The sequence below is a fragment of the Rhinolophus sinicus genome, linkage group LG05 (assembly GCF_036562045.2).
Source record: "Rhinolophus sinicus isolate RSC01 linkage group LG05, ASM3656204v1, whole genome shotgun sequence".
Taxonomy (NCBI): Eukaryota; Metazoa; Chordata; class Mammalia; order Chiroptera; family Rhinolophidae; genus Rhinolophus; species Rhinolophus sinicus.
Genome location: NC_133755.1, coordinates 149,033,454 through 149,059,220, shown reverse-complemented (window position 1 = coordinate 149,059,220; position 25,767 = coordinate 149,033,454). Strand labels below are relative to the sequence as shown.

The window sequence follows — 25,767 nt, the reverse complement described above, 5'->3', positions numbered from 1 at the left end:
ATTCAATATGTGTTAGATAGACCTGAAAGACTGGGCCCACTCCTAGAGTTTCCAACTGTGGAGATCTGAAATAAGGCTGAGAATTTACATTTCTGACAAGTTTCCAGATGACAACCACTGCCTTGCAGAAGTCTCCTCCAACGAACAATCTATACTTGTCCTTATTACTGACTAAATATGGACCTCAGGGAACTTAGACCATGCATAGACAGACATATGCATATGCTTCATTCATTCATATATCTGCAGATGCGTTTACCTGTGAAGTTTCATCAGAATTACCTGGATAAGGTACCAAAATATGAAAAGATGCATTGAGGTAATAATTCATATTACCACCATCACCCCAACCCAAGCCCAGGCATCCCAGCACAGAAAGAGACACCATCCCTGTGGGAGAAGGAGAGTGAAGTGTGTACCTCACTTCACCACAAATGCCAGTGCTCACCTGTCCCAGAACCAGGCCAATGCTTGAGTCCCTACGTGGATTCTGTGTCACGAGGATTCTGGAGAGCTCTCACAAACCCAGGCCATTGGCTCATCCTGGCATTGGGTGGCTCCCACAGACCCAACCTTTAGGCTGGCCCCCAAGACTCAAGCCTGTAGGCTGGCTCCTACAGACCCAGACTACTGGCCCACCCTAACATCTGGCTGCCCCCTGCAGCCCCAGCCTCTAGGTTGTCTCCTGTGGAACCAGCTTCCTAAACTATCCCAGTAATGGCCTGGCCCCTGTGACCTGGATGCCAAGCCCACCCCAGTGGTCTCCAGCACATGTTTCACCACTGTGGACAGAGGATCCAGGTCCACTCACATGGAGACAAGTTCCAGATTCATCACTGCAGACTTAAGTACTTGCTCTAGTGAACCCAGGCTCCAGATCCACCCCCACAGACCACACCAGGTCTACTTACCTCCTGATGCAGGCACAAGATCTCCCTGCCCAGGGATGCCAGCAGCAAACCACCCATGGATACCACTAGACAACCCTCTCAGAATCTCTGGATAGGTTGACTGATGAAGGGCTTTGACTGCCAAAGCCAGTCTATGGAGACTGTCAGAGTATTTATTTCCTCAAATATGCAGGCACCAGTACAGAGATATAGGTATCATGACACCACCATAGGAAACTAAGCTTCAGTGGTTGACCCTAAAGAAATGAAGATCTATGAACTGTCAAATAATTCAGAATAATCCTCTTAAAGAAATTGAGTGAACTACAAGAGAAGACAGAGAGAAATCTAAATAAAATTAGGAAAATTATGCATAAAAAATGATAATTTCAACAAAGAAATAGGAACCATTAACAAAAAAAGAAATTCTAGAGTTGAAGAATATGATGATTAAACTGAAGAATTTGATAGACTTTAACAGACTTGACCAAGCAAAAGAAAGAATTAATGAATTAGATTATAGGTCATTTGAAATCATCCAGTCCGAGGAGCAAAAAGAAAAAGAAAAAATTAAAGAAAGCCTATGTGAATTATGGAATACTATTTTTAAAAAAAAATTATACAGAAGGATAAGAGAGAAAGGGGAATAAACTTTTATAAAGTAGTAATGAGTGAGAACATCCCATTCTGAGGAGAGATTTGGATATCCAAGTTCATGAAGCTTATAGACCATATCAAAGTTTCACTCCATAACAAGCTTCCCCAAGGCACATTATAATTAAATGGTCTAAAGTCAAAGACAGATTTTTAAAAGCAGAAAGAGAAAAAAATTTACATATGAGAACCCCCGTAAGTCTGTAAGTGAATTTCTTAGTAGAAACCTCACAGACCAGAAGACATTGAGATGACATATTCAAAGTGCTGAAATAAGAAGTGCCAACTAAGAATACTTTACCCAGCAAAGTTATCTTTCAGAAATGAGGAGAGATACTTTCCCAAGCAAAAATTGAGAGAGTTATCACCATTAGACTTGCCTCACAACACTATCTTGTGAAGATATCTGTACATCCATGTTCATTTTAGCATTATTCATAAGAACCAAGATATTGAAACAACCTAAGTGTTCATCAGTGGATGAGTGGACAAAAAACGTGGTATGTATAGACAATGGGATATAATTAACCCATGAGAAAGAAGGAAATACTGACTTTTAGGACAACATGGATGGTCTTTGAAGGTATTATTCTAAGTGAAATAAACAAGAGAAAAGCAAATTCTGCATGTTCTCACATAGATGTGCAATCTGAAAAATCCAAGCTCATAGAAATAGAAACAGAATGGTGGTTGCCAGGGGCTGGGAAGTGTGGAAAATGGGTTGATATTGGTCAAAGGGTACAAACTCTCAGATATAAAATTAATACTTTCTGGGGATCTTATGAGCTGAATGGTGAGTTTAAAAAAAACAACTGTACTGCATACTTCAGTTACTAAGAGAGTAGATCTTAAATGTTACCAGTACAAAGAAATGCTACATATGTGAGGTAATGGATGTGTTAACTAACCTTATTGTAATCATTTTGCAATATATACATGTATGAAATCATCTCAAGATGTACACCTTAAACTTACATATGCCGTATGGTAGTTATATCTCAGTAAAACTGGGGGAAAAGAATATTTAGATTTTAGTGGTAAAATGTCACTATTGTGGACCTCTTAGCACTCCTCTTTATGTGCTTTTTATCCACTGATTGTTAATAAGGCATTACAAACTCTGCTTTACATGCACTGTATCATGCAAATGTTCATTTTATTCCTCTAGGACAATATTTTTCACACTTAAGTGGTCATCAGAAGTACCTAAGAAAGCTGTTAAAAAAAGAATTGCTAGACCTCACCCTCAAAGTTTCTGATTCAGTAGATATGGGGTAAAGGCCAAGAATTTGCATTTCTAACAACTTCCCAGGTGAAGCTGCTGCTGCTGCTGCTCTGGGAAACCTCAGTTTAGGACCTTAACTGACAAGAACATTTCAGAGGGAAAACATTTAAAGACATAATACACATACATACCCTGGGTGGTTTGTAAAGACTGCTGTCTTTATTTTGGAATATAAGGAACCATTCAGATGATTTCCAAAATCCCTTCAATTTAAAAATCTCCTCAATTATACAAATCCCCTGGATCCTTTAAGGTCTTACTGCTCCTGTATCAGATTCTTACCTTGTGTTAAAATTTAATAGATTTATCTAATGATACTCTGTATTAAATTACCTAAGTAAAATTTTTCCCAATGTCTTTATATGCATTATATGCCTAAAATAATGTGACACTTATGAATTTTACAAAATTCAAATTTATGATAATCATCTGAATTGTCTTGACAAGATTAAAGTATAACAAATCTTTATGGAGGGAACTGATTTGTTCATTAGATGCAATATGAAGCAGATTCTGTGATATAATGAACCATATTATGAATTTTTGAATACATTTCATGAAAGTTCAGTTTCCTACTCTACTTTTGTATTTTCTTTTCCTAGTGTTAAACTTCAAAGTCAAAATAACCTCATAATGAATATGTTTTAAGGAACTCTTGATTGGATTCTGGCACGTGTCTGTCATCTTGTAGAGGTAGTTAGAAAGTTTAAGACAAATACAGTAAACAGATAAGGTTACTTCATTAATAAATTAATATAGTAATTTTACAAATATTTATATATGTTTAAAACATGTTAAAGCTATCTGTGGGCATGCGGATCACCAAGATTATTAAATGAAATTATTCCACTATGATCAGTGTTAAACAATTAATCACTTTAGAAAGAAATTTGTTATGAAGCAGATTATTTTAATCCTTTCTTGACACCACTCTAACAATTCCTGGACCAAAATTATTACCAGGCTTAGCTGTGTAGATCTATGTTCAGCATAGACCTCTGGCTGTTGATACATGTATAAAATCTGAAATGTAATGTTACTTTGACAGTAAAAAATCTGTATAAATAACTTATTAGTAAATTAGATAATGTATTAGTGTATCTGAAATAATTTATTAGCAGATCAAATAATAATTTGATACATCAGAAAAATAAAATATCTAGTGGCATAACACAGAGAGGTGTATTGCTTTTTTTCTTTGTTTTTATTTGTATTTTTTGCCTGGAGCGTAGTGAGTTGATATCAGTTCAGTAAGACATACTTATTACTCACTGTAAAAATAAAGAGAAAACAAATGATAATAATGCAAGTGACATAGTTCCAGGGTCATGAACTCGAACTAAATGCCAGAGGTAATTGAGACAGTTGCCTAATTGTTGCAGGAATAAGTTAAGATTTATTATTCAAATCCAATTCAATGTTTAACAGGATTCCACTAAAAGCCTTCACTGCAACCACCTCAATAATTTAAAAATAACAAGTTAAACTTAGAAGAGAATATTAGAACAACATATACTTAAAGTTAACAATTCTGTTTACTAGGAATTTATATATCCACTTACTTTATTTTTCAAGTTTAAGGTATCTTGCTAAGATATATATATATCTTTGTTTCCTTAGTTATTAATTTACCCATGTACTGGAGCTGAATAACAGTCCTTCCTAACTTCAACATCTGCCCTATCAACAGCAAGGATCTCATGGCCTTAGAGTGAGGCATATACCCCAGCAAAATTCTAGTGAAAAGCTTCTAGTCCAAATTTGCACTCAATTGCTAACATACACTATTTGCATAGTAGGGATTTGTTTAATTCAGTCCACATATGTTGTTGATAAATTGTGATAAGCCAGGAGCCATGCTAAGCGTTGGAAACACCACAATCCCTGCTTATATGGAAGTTACAAGATATTAAAGGTGATAATAAAGCAAACAGATATTTAAAGAAAGTTTTTTTAGTTCTAAGGTAAAGATAAGGAAAGAATACTATGGGGCTATGAAAGGTGAACTGAGGGATTAAGAGAAAACTGTTTATTTGGCTGGGAAGATCTAAATAACAAATGGGATTTAGCCAGTTGAAGAAGGAGGAAGAATGTTCTATACATATAAGATAGCCCAAAGGCAAAAGAGACCATATGCTGGTTTTTACAAATATAATACTTCAGTATGGCTGGAATGTAGAATATAAAATGGTGAACAGAGAGAAGAAGGTGATGAGATAAGCAGCAATTATGTTCATCAATAACCTCATTGACTAGGCAGAGGCAGTTGGAGTTAATAATGAAGGTACATGCTTTAGGCTGAGATGTGATATGTGGAATGACTAGACAATATTTTCTAGAAAATCTTTCTGGCTACAGAGTTGAAAGAAAAGTGATGGGAGAAAGCATGTGTTTTCGTGATCAATTTGAATGTTCTTGGTAATTATGGCGACATGCAGTGGTGGACTGGCATAGTGTTTTAATTTCCTAGGTCTGTCTGTGGTAATAAGTGCCACAAACTGAGTGCTTTCAAACAATAAACATTTATTTTCTCGCAGTTTTACATACAAAAGTCTAAAATCAAGGTGTGGGCAGGACCCTGCTCTCTTTGAAGGTTCTAGAAGATAACCTGTTCCACGTCTTGCTCTTAGTTTCTTGTATCGCCAGCAATCCTTGGTGTTCCTTGGATTGTAAATGCATCATTCAATCTCTGCCTCTGTCATCACATGGTGTTCTCCCTTTGTTTCCTTACATAATTTTCCCTCTGTACATTCAATTTCTGTGTCTCTTCTCCTCTTTTAATGACACCAGTCACATTGGGGTAGGGCCCACACTAATGACCTTGTCTTAATTTATTTGCAAAGACCCTATTTCCAAATAAGTTCACATTTATAAAGTACTGAATGTGAGGACTTCAGCATATATTTTGGAAGAACACAATAAAAAACCCATTAACACAGAATATAAAGAGAACAGCAGAATAATTAGAGAGCTGTTATGGGACCACAGTTGAAATTGAATTTGGAAATAAGTAACTATGGGGTAGGGCATGTGAAGAACCAACTCTGAAACCTAGATATTAGAATTAGTAAGCTTCATGAAAATACATAGTTGTCGAGTATTTATCACAACTCAATGATAGAAATGTGTAGAACATTTAAGTCACGATTTTTTTTAACCAGACTGTGCTTCAAGAGCATAATTAAACACCCTTATATTTGCACACAACTTGTGTTGGTATGTTTGTGTGTTGTGTGTGTGTGTGTGTGTGTGTGTGTGTTGTACCTGTTTCTTAGGATTATGTCCATATATTTAATTAAATTCTGGAAAAGAAACACAATTGGTCAATCCTCCAAATATCACTGTATAGAGTTCCAATAACTGATTTTATACTTACATTTAGACAGAGTACATAACTATATAAAGTGCCACATTGATTGGACCCAAAGTAACATTTCTTTTATTGAACTTACTTGGTATGGTGTCATTGGTATATGTTGAGAGCAGTCGGTGGATTTCTGTGAAAACTATTACATATTTAGGGTAGGAATATTGTTCACGATGTTGTTTACTATATTATACAGTCTTTCCCCCTCCCCTGGAATCCATAAAAGATTTTCATCTCAGATATCATTACCAGCAATTGTTATGCTTCTCTTAAACAACTTATTTGTTTATATATTAAAACATTGAGAATTATATAACTGATTGCACTTTTTATCTTTGCCTGACTGGCAAATTGTTTTGCTAAGTCAAAGATAGTATGCAGTAATTTTAACATGCATTTTGTATTCAAATGTAATTCCTGAATTCCTATGTTTTCCTACCTTCATTTTTCATTGATCCATTTGTTTATTTATTTACTTTCTTTTGTTTTCATCAATTATTTTATTTATTTATCGAATGACCAAACAATAATTGAGTACCTACCATGTGACCATGTATTAGGCATTGTAGCAATTCTCTGGATTCAGTGATGGATACAAATGCTCTCTGTTCACAAATATCTCACAGTCTAGAAGAGGAAGCTTTCTCTTAAGTTAATATTTATGCTAGATTGTGATTAATATAATGATCAAGAGATCAAAAAAATAATGTTGTCACATAAAGGGAAAATCAATCCAACCAACATCAGATAAGGAAGAGCTACCTGTTCTAAAAAACAGGTAGCTGAGCTGAGCCCTAAGTAAAAATTAGCCAAATAAAAAGCAAAGAAAACGAAACTCAGATGAAAAAAATAAAAAATGTAAATAAATGGAGACAGAGTCCATTTTTGTAGATGCAATATTACTTAAGATGTCAGTTCTTCAAATTGACCTATAGATTCAATGAAATTCCCATCAAAATTCCTGCAAGTGATTTTGTGGATATTGACTGATTCTAAAGTTTATGTGGAATGGGAACAATCTAGAATAACCAACACAATACTGAACAAAAATAACAAAGTTGGAGAACTAACACTACCTAACTTCAACACCTACTATAAAGAGCTATAGTATTCTTTCCATTATTTCCTTCCCTGATCTCTGGCAGTTTTCTACCATGCATATACTTGTCAGTGTTCATCTGAAGACTTAAGGAGGTCTTCCAAAATTATCCAGGACTTTCTTTATCTCTCTTTTTCTTCTTAGTACAGCTCTCTACTTTACGTTACTCTGACTTATGTTCTCTAGTTGTCTTGGCCTTTCCATGTTCCTAGCTCCATCTAATCAACTCAGGTCTGTTCTCCATGTAACTTTCTCAAGGCATTAAGGTAGAACAGTAATGGGGCACACATCATTTGTTACCCATAATTTAAGGATCACTATTCTTTGTTGTATGATGTTCATATCTTTACAACCATTGTTTTATGTACTTTTGTCTGTTTTCTATAGTTTCAAATGAGAAGATTAATCAGGTCTATTCCACTAGAAGTAAAAGATGCCAGGACAGTTTTGAGAATAAAGAGGGAATATTAATATTTATTCTATTATAATAGAATTTTTATGTGCATTTGTATGAGAAGCCAAATGAACAGAGATTTAGAAAGGAGAAAGAGATCAGTATAGTTAGATATGTTCATTGGTCTTGGAAAGTAGGGGAGAATTGGTGATCAGAGTGGCCTGATGAATAGAATGGTGGGAATAGATTATGTAACTTTCTAGATTACATAATCTAGAAAGTTCTAGATTAGTGAATCGATGATTAAATGGGATTCAAGAAGTGAAAAAGGGCACATAAAGCTTACATTCTTAAGAAACTGAGTTGAGCAGTGAGGGAAGGGTATTGGATGGCATTCTAAGAGAATACAGAATCAAAGGAAGATTTTTTTTTAATTTTTATTTTTACTGTCAAAATCTTAGTTGAGATAAGAAAAGAAATAAAATTAAAACTGACTACAGATATGGCAGAGATTGGCAAACAATGGCCTATAGACTAGAAACCAGTTTCTGTAAACAAAGTTTTACAGGAACACAGCTATTCCCATTCATTGACTTACTGTTAATGGCTGCTTCTGTGCTACAACAATAAAGTTCAATAGTTGCAACAGAGATAATTATGACCCCAAATTCAAAAATATATACTATCTGATCTCTTACAGTGCATTTACCAACCTCTGCATTAGGGTCCCAGCATGCCATGAAAACTTGATATATTCCTAGTCATAAGGAACTTCAAATTCAGCAGCAGTCACTTTTAATATATTATACTGGGACAAATAGCATATTAATAATGTTAATGGAAAATAATAGTCTCACATTCTTTCATCTTGTGCAATGAAGGGTTAAAAATAATGTCTCCAAATAAAACCATGTGTCCTTTCTTAATATTAGATTAAAACGTTAACATTGCACACATGAACAAATTACGTTTAATGGTGTAATAAAATTAAACTTAGCTTTATTATTTAAAATAATTTTTCAATTAGTAACTTGGCATGGCCATTAATCATATATCTTGTAGAATTTCAATAAAGAATAATAGCTTCCGTGTTTCCCTGAAAATAAGACCTAGCTGGACAATCAGCTCTAATGCGTCTTTTAGAACAAAAATTAATATGACTTTGTATTATATATATTATATTATATTATATTATATTATATTATATTATATTATATTATATTATATTATATTATATACCCAGTCTTATAGTATAGTAAAAGAAGACCAGGTCTTATATTAATTTTTGCTCCAAAAGACTCATTAGAGCTGATTGTCCAGCTAGGTCTTATTTTCTGGGAAACACGGTAGGTTCTATATGGTTTGATTTTGATATTCAAATTTATAATGTTCTATCATATTCAATGTCAATTAAATAAGAATTGAATGACTAAGTCTTTAATAATTTTTTTTAACTTTGTCTAGGTAAGGAAGTCAAGCCTAAGCCTCCACGTATGTTGTGTGTATAAATAAATAAATAAATAAATAAATAAATAAATAAATAAATAAATAAAACAAATCTTAAATGCATGCTTTAATCATCCTATGATTCCATTGTTGAGTATTTTGCTTAAAGTTAGAGCTTCACTATTTTGTGTAGACAATGTACCTATTTCCTAAATGTATTTCTGAGAACCTACTATGCTAAAGTTTTCCTTCATCCTTTATTCACTGGAGGTACAAATGAGTACCTTCAATTAACTTTTCATTAAAAATCTTAGTTCACATTGTTACTTTTTTCTCCAAATTACTCCTATTGTGATTGATAATGAGGAACCATTATTTGTCTGTTTGTATTAATTTTCTGCAAGTATAAGAAGAAAATTAATATGGCTTATTAAAAAACAATGAATAATATGTAAATGAAATATGCATGAGTATGGGAAATATATCTTTATATAATCAACAGTATTATTATTTATCTGTATTTTTAGAGCCACAAGTAAAAAAGGAAGACAAGCCAGGTATGTGAATTTTATGTATAGATTCATACTTGTAATTCCATATTTATAATGAATAGCATAATATGAGTATATCTTTGCAAATGTTGGGTCCTAGTGTAAATATTATACCAAAATTTTATCCTTCATCACCTTTTTAAAATAAAGCAAACATGCTACATATTTTGTACTATGTGTTTCTAGGGGGAAAAAAAACAAACTACTTATATAGGTGAGACTGCTCAGAAATTTATATGGTTCAGAAAAAAACAATTGACTAATAGAGCTCAGTTTTACAAAAACACTACTTTTGCTGATTATATTTGCTGATTATAGGACATAAATATCGTCAAAAAAAACCCTGCTCTCACTTTTCTCCTTTTTGGGGGCTCCTGAGTGATTGAATATTTTTGAGGGCTGTAGTAGTCCGCAGAATCTTTTTTAAAAGAACAAAGAGCAATCAAATTCCCAAAACCCTTAAAATTTTGGTTCATGTTCCCTAACTGTATTAGGATTGTAAGGCTGCTGTAATAAAATATCATAAACTCAGTGACTGAAACACAGAGATTCATTATCTCATAGTTCTGGAAGCTAGACGTCCAAACTCGAGGTGTCAGTAGGGCCATGTGTCCCTTGAAACCTGTAGGGAAGAATCAATACATGCATCTTCTGGCTTCTGGTATTTGCCAGCAATCTTTGGTGTTCCTTGGATTATACAAGCATCACTCCAATTTCAGCCTCTGTTGTCACATGGACATCATATCTCTTTGTGTCTCTATCATCATACCTTTTCTCCTCTTCTTATATGGACAACAGTCATATTGGATTAAGGACCTACCCTACTCCCATATGACAAATTCTTAACTAATTCCATCTACAATGACCCTATTTCCAAATAAGGTGACATTCTGAGTTAGTGGGGGTTAGAACTTCAGCATGTCTTTTTGGAGAACACAATTCAATCCATAGAGGTCTGCTTTCTGCATCCTGCATCCCCCCCATTCATGTCCTTCGTATGGTGCAAAACATATTCACCCCATTCTACAGTCCTTAAGTCTCATCCAGTTTATCAACTCTCTATTCAAATTTTTTTCAATTCAAAAAGTCAAAAATCATTATATGTAAAAAAATTATGGGTGACTGAGAGGGTATAATTTTTCCTGCAAAAAAGTTCCCTCTGTGAAACTAAAAAACCAAAAAACAAATTACTGCTTCCAAAATAAAATAGTGAGATAGCCACAAGATAGACATTGCCATTCCTAAAGGGAGAAATTGGAAAGAAAAAAAAAAAGAGGTCACACGTTCCAAGTAAATCCACAACATAGCAGGGAAAATTCCATTAGATCTCAAATCCTGAGAAAATTCTCATTGGCTCAATTCTTGCCCTCTGGGCCCGATAGGGTGGTGGCTCTGCCCTCTTGACCCATGTAGGTGGCAGTCATGCCCTGTCTACCTGAGGAGGTCCTATTAGCTCAAGTTTGAATCCATGGTTCTGCCATCGACAGTGTTATTCCTTCATTGTATCCCATCTCTGTCCCTTTTTCCCAGGCTGGCATTGCTTCTATTTGTATAATATTCTCAAAAGCATGACCAGTCTTGCACTCAGTTAAAGGGTGTCCAAGCCATTGGACAAGAAGGCCCTCCACAGATCTTTACTGGATCAACACATCTCTATCCTGCCTTCTGCTGAGATGGTGGATTGGATCTATGAGTCACACAATTATTCTTTACTCACTTTACCAAAATTTGTCCAGCCATATCATTGACCCAGTCTCCAGGGCACTCTATCTAAACCATGTGCTGGTTCCTTTTGCTTAACAGTTCATTCTTCAATTTGTTTCCCCTTTCCCATTTTATTATAAGCAGCAAGGAGAAACCAGGCTGAATCTTTCACACTTTGCTTGGAAACTTCCTCAGCTAAATACTCATGTTTTTCACTTGTTAAGTTCTACCTTCCACCCAATAGAAGAATACAATTCAGCCAACACCTCTGCTCCTTCATAACAAAAATCACCCTTCATCTAGTATATAGTAACATGCTCCTTATTTCCTTCTGAGACCTCAGCAGAAACACATTTAACATTCTTATTTCTAACATTGTGTTCATGATGACACATGTATTCTCTAAGATGACAGAAGCTTTCTTTATAGCTCTCCTCAATTCTTTATGAATACTCATCAGAATAGCCTTTAATGTCAATATTTCTGCCAATCATCTTTTCAAGGCATGTAGTCTTTTTATATCAAGTGCCTCAAAAATCTTCGATCCTCAACCCATTACCTAATTCCAAAGACACTTCCACATTTATAGATATTTATTACAGCAGCATCCCACTTCCCAGTACCATTCCCAGGATGCCTGGAATAAAGTACCACAAAATGGGTAGGTTAAAACAACAAAAATTTATTCTTTCATGGTTCTAGAGGCTACAAGTCCAAAATTAGGATGTCATCAGAGCCACACTCTCTTTGAAGCCTATATAGGAGAACCTTTCCTTGCTTGTTGTAGCCTCAGGTGTTTGCCAGCAATCTTTGTGTCCCTTGGCTTGTAGAAGCATCACTCCAATCTCTGCTTCCATCATCACATAGTCATCTTCTTCCTGTGTGTCTCTACCCTTGTTTCTCTTTTCCTCTTTTTATAAGGATACCAGTCAGATTGGATTAAGGACCCACCCTACTCCAGTATGACCTCATCTTATCTTATCTAATCACATCTGCAACCATCCTATTTCCAAATAAGGTCACTGTGGGTTCAGTGAGCACTTGACCCCAGAGAGCAGTTTCCAGGCTCTGGGCCTCATGTGGAAAGGTGCTGGCTCCAGTAGTAGATGGCCATCAGCTGTGACTAGTTGGCCATCAGCTGTAACCAGTCAGCCATTAGCCACTGATATAACTGCCGTGGCTACGCTGGGGGTTTGGTTGGCAGAGAGAAGCGGACAGCAGGTTGCCGATCATGTGTCTCCCATCCAGCCGCCAGCGAGAATATAGTGGTATGACTCCCCTATCTATGGCTCTGTGGGTGTTTCTTTTTGGCCTCACCATGTCCTACGTTCTTATGTGGGGAGCAGGAGCTGAGTCCCTGCATTACAGTCACATTGTGGGGTACTGGGGGTTATGACTTGAGGATATATTTTTTGTGTGGGACACAATTCAAGCCAGAACTCTTCTACACAACAAACATCTTTGGAAAACATAAAATTCAGGTTGAAATCAATTAGCAGTAGCAACAACTTAATGACCGACAAGCATGTGGCATGATTCTAACCACTGTCTGTTTAATAGTCCAGCATTGACAAACCAGCATGAAACTGGAATAATTTTTAGTACAATTTTGCTTTTCAATGATGGTAAACAAAATAAAATAATTTCCAAAACTGAATTTGTGCTCTAGTTAATTGTTATTCAGATATTAAATTTTCTGCTTTGGGTTTTCCCTTCAGAGTGACAAGTTAAAAGGGAAACAAAATCAAATAACAATATTTTCATTCTTAAATTGATAGAGCTGACATTAACTTCATTTTAGAATTAAAAGAGGCTTACCACCCACCAGTGGAGATTTTACACAGAGCCACCCAGATCCTCATTATTTGGCTCTAAGTGGGCCTCAGCCCACCCCAGTTTTCAGGAGACATTTCTGGGGGATTTTGAAAACAAATGTGATCATGTTTAATTTGTCAGTTTCTTTCTGATCACGCACATGAGTCATAAAAGTCATATTTACTGAGATTAGAAGAAAAAGAGGACAAGAATTATGATTATATATAATTACATATAATTAATAATTACTTGGCATCTGCTATAAGTTAAAGAATAACATAAGATTTTTAGTTTCATATCACTATGAGAGACATGAAACATGACAATTATTAGTTATATTTAATATCTATGAAAATAATCCAATAGACCAGCTTCAGAAATTAAATTATTTTTCCAAGATTTTCAAGTTAAATATAGGAGGTAGGATTCTGCCTATGTCTGATTTACTCAAAATCCTGGGTTCTCTCACTAAGAGATTGTTTCAGACTAGCAATCATTTTATTAAGAGGAAACATTGACCTCAAGTCAGGATAAACTTTCCAAGTTTGTATTGCTATTTAGTGCTGATATCTTAGCTGTGGTACCAACTAGCTATTGACCTGAGGCAAGTGACAAAAACCCTTAGTTTTTGTGGAAACAATTACTTCATTATAAAAATTACTTATCAGGATTCTTCAATATCACCAAATTCAAGAATTGAAGTCTAGATGTATATACAATACTATATTATTCCTTTAATTCTCACCAGATCTTACCTAGCAACTAATCATAAGCTTGAGTTTAGTTGTTCTTATAAATAATATATTTTAATGTAACAAGGCTCATAGATGCCTATTATCTCATGATTTATTTATATTTATTTGCTGCAGATGAGTGTGTATTACTAGACATAAATACTTTGCATATCACCTACAATTTTTATTCTTCACCAGAAACCTAATACCATTTAAAACCTCTAGTTAGGCCTTGTATCATTTAAAACTTTTATTTATTATTGTTAAATAGTGTAGTTTTGTAGTGATTTAATTGAATGTTATTTATTTCTATAAATAAATATTTTTTAGCTTCATCCAAAAAAACTCAAATGCACAGAGTATATGTGAATTTTATCTATAATGTTATATAGAATTTTCACAAGAAAATTTTAAAATCTTTTCAATAATATAAATTTGCAATTTCTGTTTCAGTATTGATACTTCATTATAGCCTACTTTTTGGGTATTACAGGTGCTTAAATGTAAATAAGAATTCTTGGTATATTGTTTTCATGCAACCCAAACTTTTTTATATAAACTACGATGACATGAAAATTTTGGAATAGTTTTTTTTCTATGGGCACAATTGGTGAATCTATGTTATTTTCTACTGAACATTGGCCTAAGTCACAGAAGGAATTCACTGTGTCTTCATTTATAAAGCTAGACACCTGAAAAGATTTCATTTTTATTATTTTCAGAAGAAGACATAGTGAAACAAGAAAAGACTGTTTCTCAATGTAAACTAGGTTTTGTGTAGGCAGTATTTGTAGTATCAAATTATCTCTCAATTCTCTAGTTTTAGCAGGATGAAGAGCTTAGAGTCTATTCTAAAGTTCTTAGTTAGGATTCCTGTCTTAAGCCATCCAGGTTCTAGAACATCTCCAATGTTTGTCATCTTCACAGTGTTTTTTGTACTGATGACTTCACCAGTCCCATGTTACTATACAACTAGTCCTCCTTTCCCATCAGAGGCTTAGTTTAGCACAATCATCCCCAGCATTCAGATGAATGGGCTCTATATGTTATTTTGTTTTGTTCTGTTTGGGCAAGACAGCCTTAGAAAACATTTGTAATTTAGATTGGCTCATTCAAACGTGACCATTTTAGACTCCAAAACAAGAAAAAGCACATCCACATTTCTCTCTACTTTTCCTCCTTTCTTTTTTACTCCATCTTTGTCTTCCTTCCTTTCTTTTTATTCCTTGTCTTAAATTTAGGAAAAAGTCGAGGTAAGCCAATGTGTTCCACTAATAAAAAGAAACACAAAATTTACCAAGGTGAGCTTAATAATTGGTTTTTATTTAAGATGAGCAACTTTATTCAAGTTTCCGTTTAAACTAATTTAATAAGAATTTAATTTTGAGGCAGTCCCAAACCTCAACTATTCTGTAGAACTTTTTCCTTTATTCTAGGATAAATGATTTATCCAATGTTTTGAATATGGTTAGTCCAGAATCTTAAAAAAGTTAAAGCATACTTTCTTTAAACGTATCTTAGGAAACCTTTTGCTTACATTTTTTAAAGTTTTACTTTACAGAATCTGTGTACAATGGATTTGAGTCAGGTTGATTTTATTTGCCTATGCTTTCAAAAACATGAGAAATTAACAGCAGAAACCCTAGGAATAAAGAAAGCGGAGCTGGAGAATAGAGAATAGCTGTCTATATCGACATAAGCAGAACCTTAGAAACAATTTTTAGAACCGCCTAATTTAAAGAATAATGAAAACCTGTTATTTCTTCACTGTTCCAGATGTCAGTCATTTTGAGGTGAAATTACAGAAAGAATGAGAGATTTTAGTCTTTGAATATACAGCAAATATGTTCTCCTCTAGCTACACCTTTCTTTTATTTCAATAATAACATTCATTCTCTTTAAATTTGGTTTCCCAATAAAGCTTTTCCATTAGGAAGTTTGACCAGCTGATAGACTCCCATGCTGAATACTTGAAAACTTTAACTTTATATCGGATCATTATAATAATCTCCTTGACTCAAATCTTTAACTATGTCGATAAAAACATAGGGAACAGAAAGCATTCTGTATATATACCACTTTTGCCCTGCCCTAGCTTTACACCATAAAAAAACAAACAAAAAAAGCTTAGGTTTCCCTGCTAACCCTAGGTTCCCAGGGAGGTATCTTGCACAAGAAAGATAAAAAAAGTCTTCTTCCTATTCTAATTCAATAATGAAAAGGGGATACATGTTTTATAAAACAATACTCTGTGTAGAAAAATACAGGGAAATATAGTGAAGGCAAGGGATAGGGTGTGTTTTGGCAGGTTAGGGGATGATTTGAATTAGGAAAACTCTTATAGAAAGAAAACGTCAAAGGACATCTGCAGATGAACAAGTTTTCTTTGTGCTTCCATCCAATTTGAATAGAAGTCATCACTTGCTATTTTATTAAGGAAACAGCTGTGTTTATGTCAATATTGGTGTTATTTCTAAGTGAATGTAAAATATCAAGGTTGAAATATGTCATTGTTTTGTACCGACACATTTAAAATTTCTACTTGTGACTACATTTTTTTCCTATTACAGAAGATAAAGTTGTCAAGCAGGTAAAAGCTACCACAACAGAAAAAACAGGTTAGTAGATATTTCATATTTTTCTTCTATGTATCAGTTTTATGTTATGTGGGTACACACACACACACACATGCACACACACATCTTCACTGATGTTTGCATACTTTTAGTGCCATATATTCTAAGATTCTGAATTCTTATAAATGACTAAAAGATATACTCAATAAAAATTAACACTGGAAAATTAGAATGACATAACTTTAGTTTTTAAAAGTGTGATTGACCTAAGCTTACATATAATGCATGAGGAAATCCATATTATGCATTGATTACCATGTGCTATTAGGTGTTTAGTCTTATTCTCAAAGCATATTTTCTCAAATTTTAAAGTCACAAAAATCTGAAACTTTCTGTTATGTATGTATTCTATGGAATAATTTCCTCTCATGAGAGCTCCACAGACAGTTACGTGGAGCTGCCCCAGAGAAAGATCAACAGAATGTATAATATTAAAGCAAAACAGTCCATCCCTCATTGTTTCATGTGAGAAAAACAAGGGTGTACACACACTCTTGCAGTTCTAGAGCTCTTTTCTGTAAGGATGAACAAAACTGAGTCATCTCTGCTGACATCTGTAACCACTGAATCTCTTCCATTTGATTCCAAGACAGAAATCCTACCCACCTTAGTCATGAATAGTAAATCTCTTATTAAAAGTAAATCCAACAGAAAAAGTCTGAAAAGTAATTTCTTTCAACAGAGATAATCATGATAATGAGGATTTAAATACAGTTTCTCAGAGGAAAATATAATAAAATTCAGGAAAGAACTAATTATTTATAGAAATTATAGACTATTATTACATGAGGAAGAAAGAAACTCCATAAGGCCATTTCACATTATCTCTTATGACCATTTTACTCTATTCCAACCATTGCCTAAGCTCATAATTTTAGTTAATGTTCCTCTAATTTTCACCATAAGTTGTTAATATGATCCTCTGAATATCTCATTTAGTTATATAGGTATTTGGAGATTATGAAGAAACTAGCCCAATGTATCTGTGTTTCAAATATATACTAGTTTAAAATTTTGCATACATTTCATGTGTCTTAGTTTTTCTTTAGCAATGTGATTAATGTATTCACTGACAGTGAAATAATAGTGCTCAGAGAGAATGGATTATGCTTCTGATAAAAAGAGAATCTAAAACTAAGAAGGATAAGTATAAATGCTAAAGAGTTGTTTTTCCCCATGGTTTATATTCATCAATATGACATTTATTTTCCTCCACTCTCCACAGTCAAGCCCAAACCAGCAAGTAAGAGATGAAAATAATAAAATCTCAAAAGTATTGCTTGCTCATTTCAACTTTAACAATTTGCTTTTTTTTAAATTATTATTTTTAGTGTTGCCTAAGACTAAAATACCTATATAGGTGATAAATTAATGTTTTTGCTATGGCTTTGATTTAACATCCTTATCTTTCTCTACTAATTAATAGTTAACTATAATTATACAGAATAAATCTCTGGAAGTTATATCACTGTTCTCAATATTAAAAGAGTGAGGCCATATAGGCTATAAAATAACACTAAGAAGCTAGGGTGATGAGAATCTTTTAAACATTCATAATGAATAATGAAAAATAAGAAATGGTATACAATTACCGGCAATATGAACAACATATTATTTTTAATTTGTTTGCTTTAAGAAGTATTAATTATACTGTAGGTACTTGTTGGTATTTAGAAATCCATAAAATTATAAACATTTTGCCATTTGTTTATTAAAATCATGGAATTTTCTCATGAGTATGAACTTTAGAGACCAGCCATTTTATTGCTTAGGAGTGATACAGAGATTATTACAGTTGTAGAGTTTAAAAGGTGATTATTGGGCTCAGGAAGACATGAGCATTTGCCCATTATCACAAAGGTAGGAAATATATCCAAAATTGTGTCAAAATTGTTATGATGGTCCTTGAATGATCTGTATTTGTGAAATGGAAACCTAGGTGAAGTCATGAGTAGCTGTTGGTCAAATATTCTCTGGGTCTTTATGAAAATGGATTGACAAGGTCCAAAGATGAATTTGGTGAGTCCAGTTAGGAAGCTACATAAGTTGTTCAGGAGATATGGTGCAAATGTATGGGGCCTAAATAGAATATATATTCAAATCAAAGAACCTGTTGCATATATTTTGAATAAACATTTGCATAATATTATTATTGTTACTATAATTTATTATACTTTGGTATTGCTATGATTATGACAGTTTAATAACTTGAATATTAGCTACTTAATTTTTTTTATTTTGCATGCTTATTTAATATTAACATTTATGCAAATTAAGTTCATAAAAGTTCATTCTTGAATGCTGTCAATCCCTAATATACATATATCCAATTTAGTCTTATGACAACACGGGTCCTACATCTTCTCACCTACTTCACTGCTGGTGCACCATGTTGGGGAAAAATAGCAGTACTTAAGAGAATCTCCAAATTCAGGAGTGAGATAAGCAAAGGCCAGTTAAATATTAATTAAAGCTCAGGAGCACTAACCCTGGAAGTGATTAAAAAGAATTAATGCTTGACAGTGCTCTTCTCCATTTCAAAGTATTCTCAACTTCATTCAAAATATCCTACCCTATGTGGCTTCATTTGAAATTCCAATTTGATGAGAGAGAGAGAGAGATCCTATTTTTTGTTTTTTAATTAATATTTTTCAGAAGATTAACAGAGATATCAATTACAAATTTTGATTTCATTTGTAGTCTCCTATACTTAGTTTACATACATCTATGAGAAATCTAACTGGACCTGGAAAGAGAGGGTGGTTCAGTAAGATAAAAATACAAATGTGGTACTTTCTGGAATAAGGCAGGTCTGGGTTAAATTTTCAACAAGAAGCTAATGTCTAGCACCAAAATGCTTCAGACCCAGCATTAAAAGAACTAGAAAGAGTCAAAGAGGTAAAGAGAGAGCTTGTAAAATGCCAAAGGCAATTTGTCATCTGCTTTAAAATATCCCCAAGGGATGAGTCAACCTTTACCAAAGAGAAAAATCCTCTTCTTATTATTCCCCACTTTGTCATATTCTATTCTCTTTTATACCACATGGCCCCAAGAGGGCTAGTAGGTTTGTAACTGTCTTACAGGATGCCCTGAAAATGAACCTGACCTTGTTTTTACTGTGTTTCTATGACAATATGCTTTCTGTGTTCCAATTATATGCAAATGACTTTGGGGCCATGCTTCCCATGTAAATGATGGTAGCCTGTAAATATATAAATAAGAAATGCTTCCTACTCAAACAATCCACAGATTGTCAGTTAATTTTGATTTTTCTCTCTAGAAAAAGGTAAATATCAAGAAAAACATCTCCACCTATAAAAACAGGTGTTATTGCATTTTTGGCTTACATTATCTTAATTCACTACTTTTACTAAATTTGAAAATTAAAACAAAGCATAAAATGGCTTTTCATTTTATTTTCTGATAGTGTTTAGTCTTGTGGTTTTGTGGAAGATCTAGTTTATCTGATGTGGAACTGTGGTATTATTGACAATGAAACATTTTGCTAAATATTATAACCAATATATGTGGATTGCCAAAAATATTACTATAATGCAGCAGTATTAACAAAATAGCATTTTCTTTTATACTCACTTGAACCTTTCAAAATATTCAGTATTTCACTGTTGTCAGTATTAATATCATTTATCATACTGATGACATTGATTCACTATTGATAGTATTGTACAATATTCTATCAAATTGCACATACTACATTTTACTGAAAACTAATCCAAATTTCAACATAATATATTTTCTTGAAATATAAATTATCCCATTCTATTATAGTTTACTTCTTTTAAGGATATATCTCAATTTTTAAAATATATAATATTGTGCATGGTTCAAACACTAAGGCATATATGATGCTAACTGAAAAAATATCCCTCCTTTTCCTCTGTATTACCTATTCTATCAGTTGCCATTCCCAAAATATCTAATAGTATCTAATATATAAACATTTTTATTTCTTAATGTATCCTTCTACCAATATATATAAATGCATATACACATACATATATACAAATATATATATTCCCACTTTTTTTACACAAATCATGACATCGTATAAATAGCCCTTTCTCTATATTTTTCTATTCAACATTGTATTTTGAAGATTTTTTTATATCAGTAGATAAAACATTTCCTCATTAATAGTATTCTTATATACTTGTACACAATTAACTAGTCTTTGATTTACACATGATTAACAAGCTTTCTTTAATGATACACAATAATAAATAGATCTACCTGTCTAGTTTTGTGAATTTATCTTTGGGATAAAATTTATTAAAGCAATATTTTAATAAAATTGTATATGCAATGTAAGTTTATAGATATTCTTAATTGTTCTCTAAAAGAGTATTATTTTGTATTCCCCACTGTTAATGAATTAGTTAGTTGACATAATTTTGGATGATTCAAATTCTTCACAATCATGAACAAATGTTTCCTACTTTTTAATGAATAAATATACCTTGAGGTGTAAGACTGAATAATTAAAGTTTTAATTAATGACTTCAGAAGATAAGATATATTGGAGAAAGAGATCATTTCTTTAGATGGTATATTTTTGTATTTATCACCTACCACTCATTTATTCTTCCTGAGATTTTATAACGTCAGCTTCTTCATTCACAAACTAAATTGGGGGAGTTTGAATAGTTAATATTAATTAATAGTCATATGTATTCTAAAGGACAGTGGTAGTTTGTACAATATTTTATGCCATTCAGAAAAAGAAGTTCAGATTATTGTGAGCATTCGTAGTGCATCAAATGAAAAATGAGATTTTACAGGAATAAAGAGGAAACCAAGAAGAATCTATACTTTGAAGTTTTACAACTTCATCTTTCAGGACTACATTGGGAATATGACTTAAAAATTATTCAAAATGCATTGCCTATTGCTCATTTCAGTGTAAATTATCTTATTCCTAATTTAATTTGAACAAAAAGAAATAGGAAATATAAATAGCTAATATTTTACCTATAGGTAGAAAATTATCACTGATTTTTTTTTTCCTTTTTACTTTTTAGACCAACCAAAACCAGCTTCAAGTAAGTGTACCATTTTAGAATTTAAGAACTTGGTATTTAATTAATTTAATCTTATAATTTCTTTGAATTATACATGCAGAAAAAATGTACAGTATATTTATTAATGCAATAGCCATCATGCCATTAACTATATAAATGATTCAGATTGACAGAATATTCTATTTATTGAATTTATTAATCCTTGAACAAGTATTTATTGAGCATTTATTAGGTATATTACACTGTACCAGGATATATGAAGGAACACCTAAAATAATTTTTGTTGTCATAGCTGTGTAATTAACACATTTACCATGACAGCTAATACCTGTGGGTAAAAAAAGTGGTAGCATTTCTCATTTATGTACTTTTAGTTGTTTGTTAATTTGTATTGAGTAAACACAGTATGGAGATACTCAAATAATCACTACTAGGTCAAGAAAAATTCAGAACACATAATACCTGCCTTCAATTATTTAATTTTAACACATTAGCTTTTTGTTTTCTTATTTTTCAAAATTTGCAGGTAAGTTGTTCTTAGTATATCAGAATTACTGTTTTATTTTGATATTTCAAACAATATTAAAAAGGCAACCGTTTATGACATTTTGAAAATTTATGAAATTTTATAAAAATTAAATTACTTAATACTGTTAAATCATGACCCAGGCTTTACCCTGGGGTAAAATATGTGCATTTCAGTCAAGAATGTATCTAGAAATTATATCCAATGTTTTTAGATGACAAGGACTCACGTGGTTCCTTACGAATGTTATAACAGATTCTTACAAGTGCAGCTACAGTTTTCTTCTGAATGGATTCCATGCCAATGTTAAAACATTAAATGTTGTCTTTGGGTTGGAGAAAATCTCTAGTCCACTTAGTTTGTATTATTAGTACTAATGTGAAGAATATAATAAAAATTAAGTGTTGAAAATCAAAACTAGGATGATAGTATAAAATATAATCATTTGCAAATACTGTTTTGTTTATGAAACATTCATTTTTTATCTTCATTATAATAAAATATTTTAATCCAATTTTCTTGAATTTGAAAATAGTTTCCAAAAAAGTTATATAACACTGATAGTTAAATGTATCAGGTTTAGAGAAGATGTTATCACTTCAGCTGATTTGTGAGGAAATATATATTTTTAAAAACCTGGTATGTTATATTTTAAAATACTGTTAGTCTACAAATTTCTTTAAAGGACAAAACGAAAGACTGGTTCTGCATTATTATAGTCTATGGACAAATAACATTTTATAGCTTGTTTCACTACTCCAACTGTAGTCACAGTGAGTTGAGTTTATTTCAGTGATATTTTCAACTTCATCCCACAAACCCATCCTTTATATTTAGTGCATCTTATACATGAAGTTGCCTTATGAATATTCAATGAATGCATGCATGCCTGGATATATGAGAAATATGTTAAAAGTTTATGTAATGGAGATTTATAATTTGTAAATTATAATTAACAGAACAAACCAAAGAACTTAGAATTCATTAATTCTACCATGTTTGAAGAGAGTTTAAGATTAGTGGAAGAGGATAAATGGGGTTAAATATATGGTGATGGAAGGCGAATTGACTCTGGGTGGTGAATACACACTGTGATATATAGATGATGCATCACAGAATTGTACGCTTGAAATATGTAATTTTACTATTCATTGTCAATCTTATAAATTTTAATTAAAAAGAAGATTAGTCTCTAGATTGGTTCTATTTTCAAAACAGATTTCTAGTTACAGTTTTCAGAAATATTAGTTATCAGTATGTTTCTGTGGCATTTTATATACATGTGTCTACTGTTATTACTGCTGGAATTCAATAGGAAATATCTGCAGATGAAGCTCAATTTTCTGCTACTGAAATATAAAACTGTTCCTTCCTTTTATTTTTCTTTCTTTTTTTCCCTATTATATTCTTCTTTTCTAAAGAGGAAACATCAGAAATCAAAGAATCAGGTAAATATTTCCTTCCCCAGAAGAGGTAACAAAGATCTGTAGAAATAGTATATAAATGTGAACCTCTATCTAGCTGTGCAATATTTGGAGAAAACCCTTAACTGCTCAAATCCCCAGTTTCCTCACTTAAAGAACAGGCATAATAACTTCTCCAAAGGCTTGTTATAAGTATTAAATGAAATAATATACATAACCTCCCCCCCCACATACTTCTCTGTCACTCATTAAATATCAGTTTCCTTTTCACTGTTGTCTGATAAATATAGTTGAACAACATCATCAATCAACTAAAACTCTTGTTTCGAAAAGCAAGTGTCCACATTTTGCTTGGAGATATTTTGTGATGTTCATTAGTTTTATTCAATAGTTTATTTATTGAGCATCTATAACACCAGTCAAATTCTTATTTCCTAAAGACAAAAGCTGTGAATGTAGATTTTTTTCCCCTGGTTGTTACTAGTTTAAATATATTAATAATACATGGCTTACTATAGTTTTATTTCAAAGCATGTAAACACAAAAACAAAGCGATGGGGCTTTGCCATACTGGTGACTTAATGAATATAAGCCAAGTAACCAAGCATAAGAAAAATACCAAGGGTGCCAAAAAAATGTACACAAGAGGACACTTTGGTCAGCGTTGCTCAAGCAGTAGTCTGCCGTAATCAAAAGTGTCTGCACGCTGATGGTCACCATTTTGAGCACCTCTTGTAATTGCAGAAGTCAAATGTGACTTGTATTCATCTTTTGCTATCGGTATATATTGAGAATTACAATTTTAACAGTTTTTTTCCTTTCTTAAAATGTGTATACTTTTTTTGACACCCTCTGTATATATGTTCTCACAAGAGAGAGACTCTTCACATCTTGAAAAAGCAGATCCCTCCCCCTTCACTTATGGAATTAAGTCTCATTTCCAAATGCTTGTTCTGTGATTAAGTAAAAAAAAATTATGTTTTTTAAGACAATGACTTCTGTTGTTGTTGTTTTTCTTTCCCCTAGGGAAGAAGAAAATTGAAAAATCTGAAAAGGAAAGTAAAGGTAAGACATGAACATCAAATTAGTGATAAAAATACAGGGATAAAAATATATAATTATACAAATGTTATCACTTAAGAACAATTTATGATTTTAAAGCATGCATCAGAATTGCTGCTCATTGTAGGATTAGCCACACAAGAGGTGTAAGTATTGAATTATTATTAGATACCTAAAGAAAATAGGAATTTAGATCCTAAAGCAAACTCTACCTGTTACTGCTAAATTAACACCTCAGAGTTCTTTTTCATATAACACCTAAATTGTCAATATTGACCAAACAAAATGCAACTCCAAACCTTAGCAAGAGCTTTGAATAAATATAATACATGACTCTAATGACCATTTTTCTCTATAGAAACAGCAAAAATGAAGCATCTTAAGAAAAAAATAATTTTTAAAAGCTTAAAAGCCCTGAGCCAAAATATTTGAGTCCAATTTTATTTATATCATTTTTATATGTATAAAACTTTCATTTAGGTATGTGATGAGTGCTGGTTTTATTAAAAGAAGATATGTGGTAAATAATTATTGGATGTGTAGTAATGTCAAAGGAGCAATGGACAGCAGGCCAGTCCCCACAAGTATGCACCCATGTATTGTGCCACTGGTGAGCAGCAAGTGAAAAGCTGAATCACAGTGTTGCTTTTTCATTAACATTGGATTTATTTATTTAGTAAAGTACACAATGTCATGTGATAATCAACGTAGTTATCTGAGAAACTTATAAAGGTCTTAATCATCAAAGAAATATACTATTAGATCAGGAAGAAAGCATTCTTAGACATATCAAAAGATTATTAATAACAAAAGAAGACACATTCTTCTGGTTTACCCCCAAATACAGTTATATGAACAACACATTGTCCATGGATTCTAATTACTTTAAATCCCCTGTAATTGCCATATGCATATTATATCTGTTTTATGCAAATAAAAAATCTCTACTGCTAACATTTATGTTTGTTAAGTGTTAGTAGCAAATATTTTTTTAAATCACCCTGAAAAAATATTTACAACATTTTAATTATTCCCATGTTGATAAAACTTAGAGTTAAAGTGAGCTGAATTTTTTATGAAAATTGCTTTAAAAATTGACATTTTAGTTAATATTTTCTTTTTAAACATATTTTAATTACAG

At 32.6% G+C, this 25,767-nt stretch overlaps 1 protein-coding gene across 18 annotated transcripts in view; it reads left to right on the top strand.

Moving 5' to 3' along the window:
- TRDN (triadin) overlaps positions 1-25,767 on the top strand; it is a 339,477-nt gene that overhangs the window by 291,122 nt on the left and 22,588 nt on the right. For 11 of the 18 annotated variants that reach the window (XM_074333525.1, XM_074333529.1, XM_074333528.1 and 8 more), the window contains 7 exons: positions 9,154-9,180; positions 9,663-9,692; positions 16,510-16,557; positions 17,801-17,818; positions 21,615-21,635; positions 23,562-23,588; positions 24,591-24,629. In XM_074333525.1, the coding sequence (XP_074189626.1) occupies positions 9,154-9,180; positions 9,663-9,692; positions 16,510-16,557; positions 17,801-17,818; positions 21,615-21,635; positions 23,562-23,588; positions 24,591-24,629 (210 nt within the window). The remainder of the gene's footprint in view (positions 1-9,153; positions 9,181-9,662; positions 9,693-16,509; positions 16,558-17,800; positions 17,819-21,614; positions 21,636-23,561; positions 23,589-24,590; positions 24,630-25,767) is intronic. The other 7 variants (XM_074333522.1, XM_074333517.1, XM_074333512.1 and 4 more) reach the window with 5 other exon arrangements.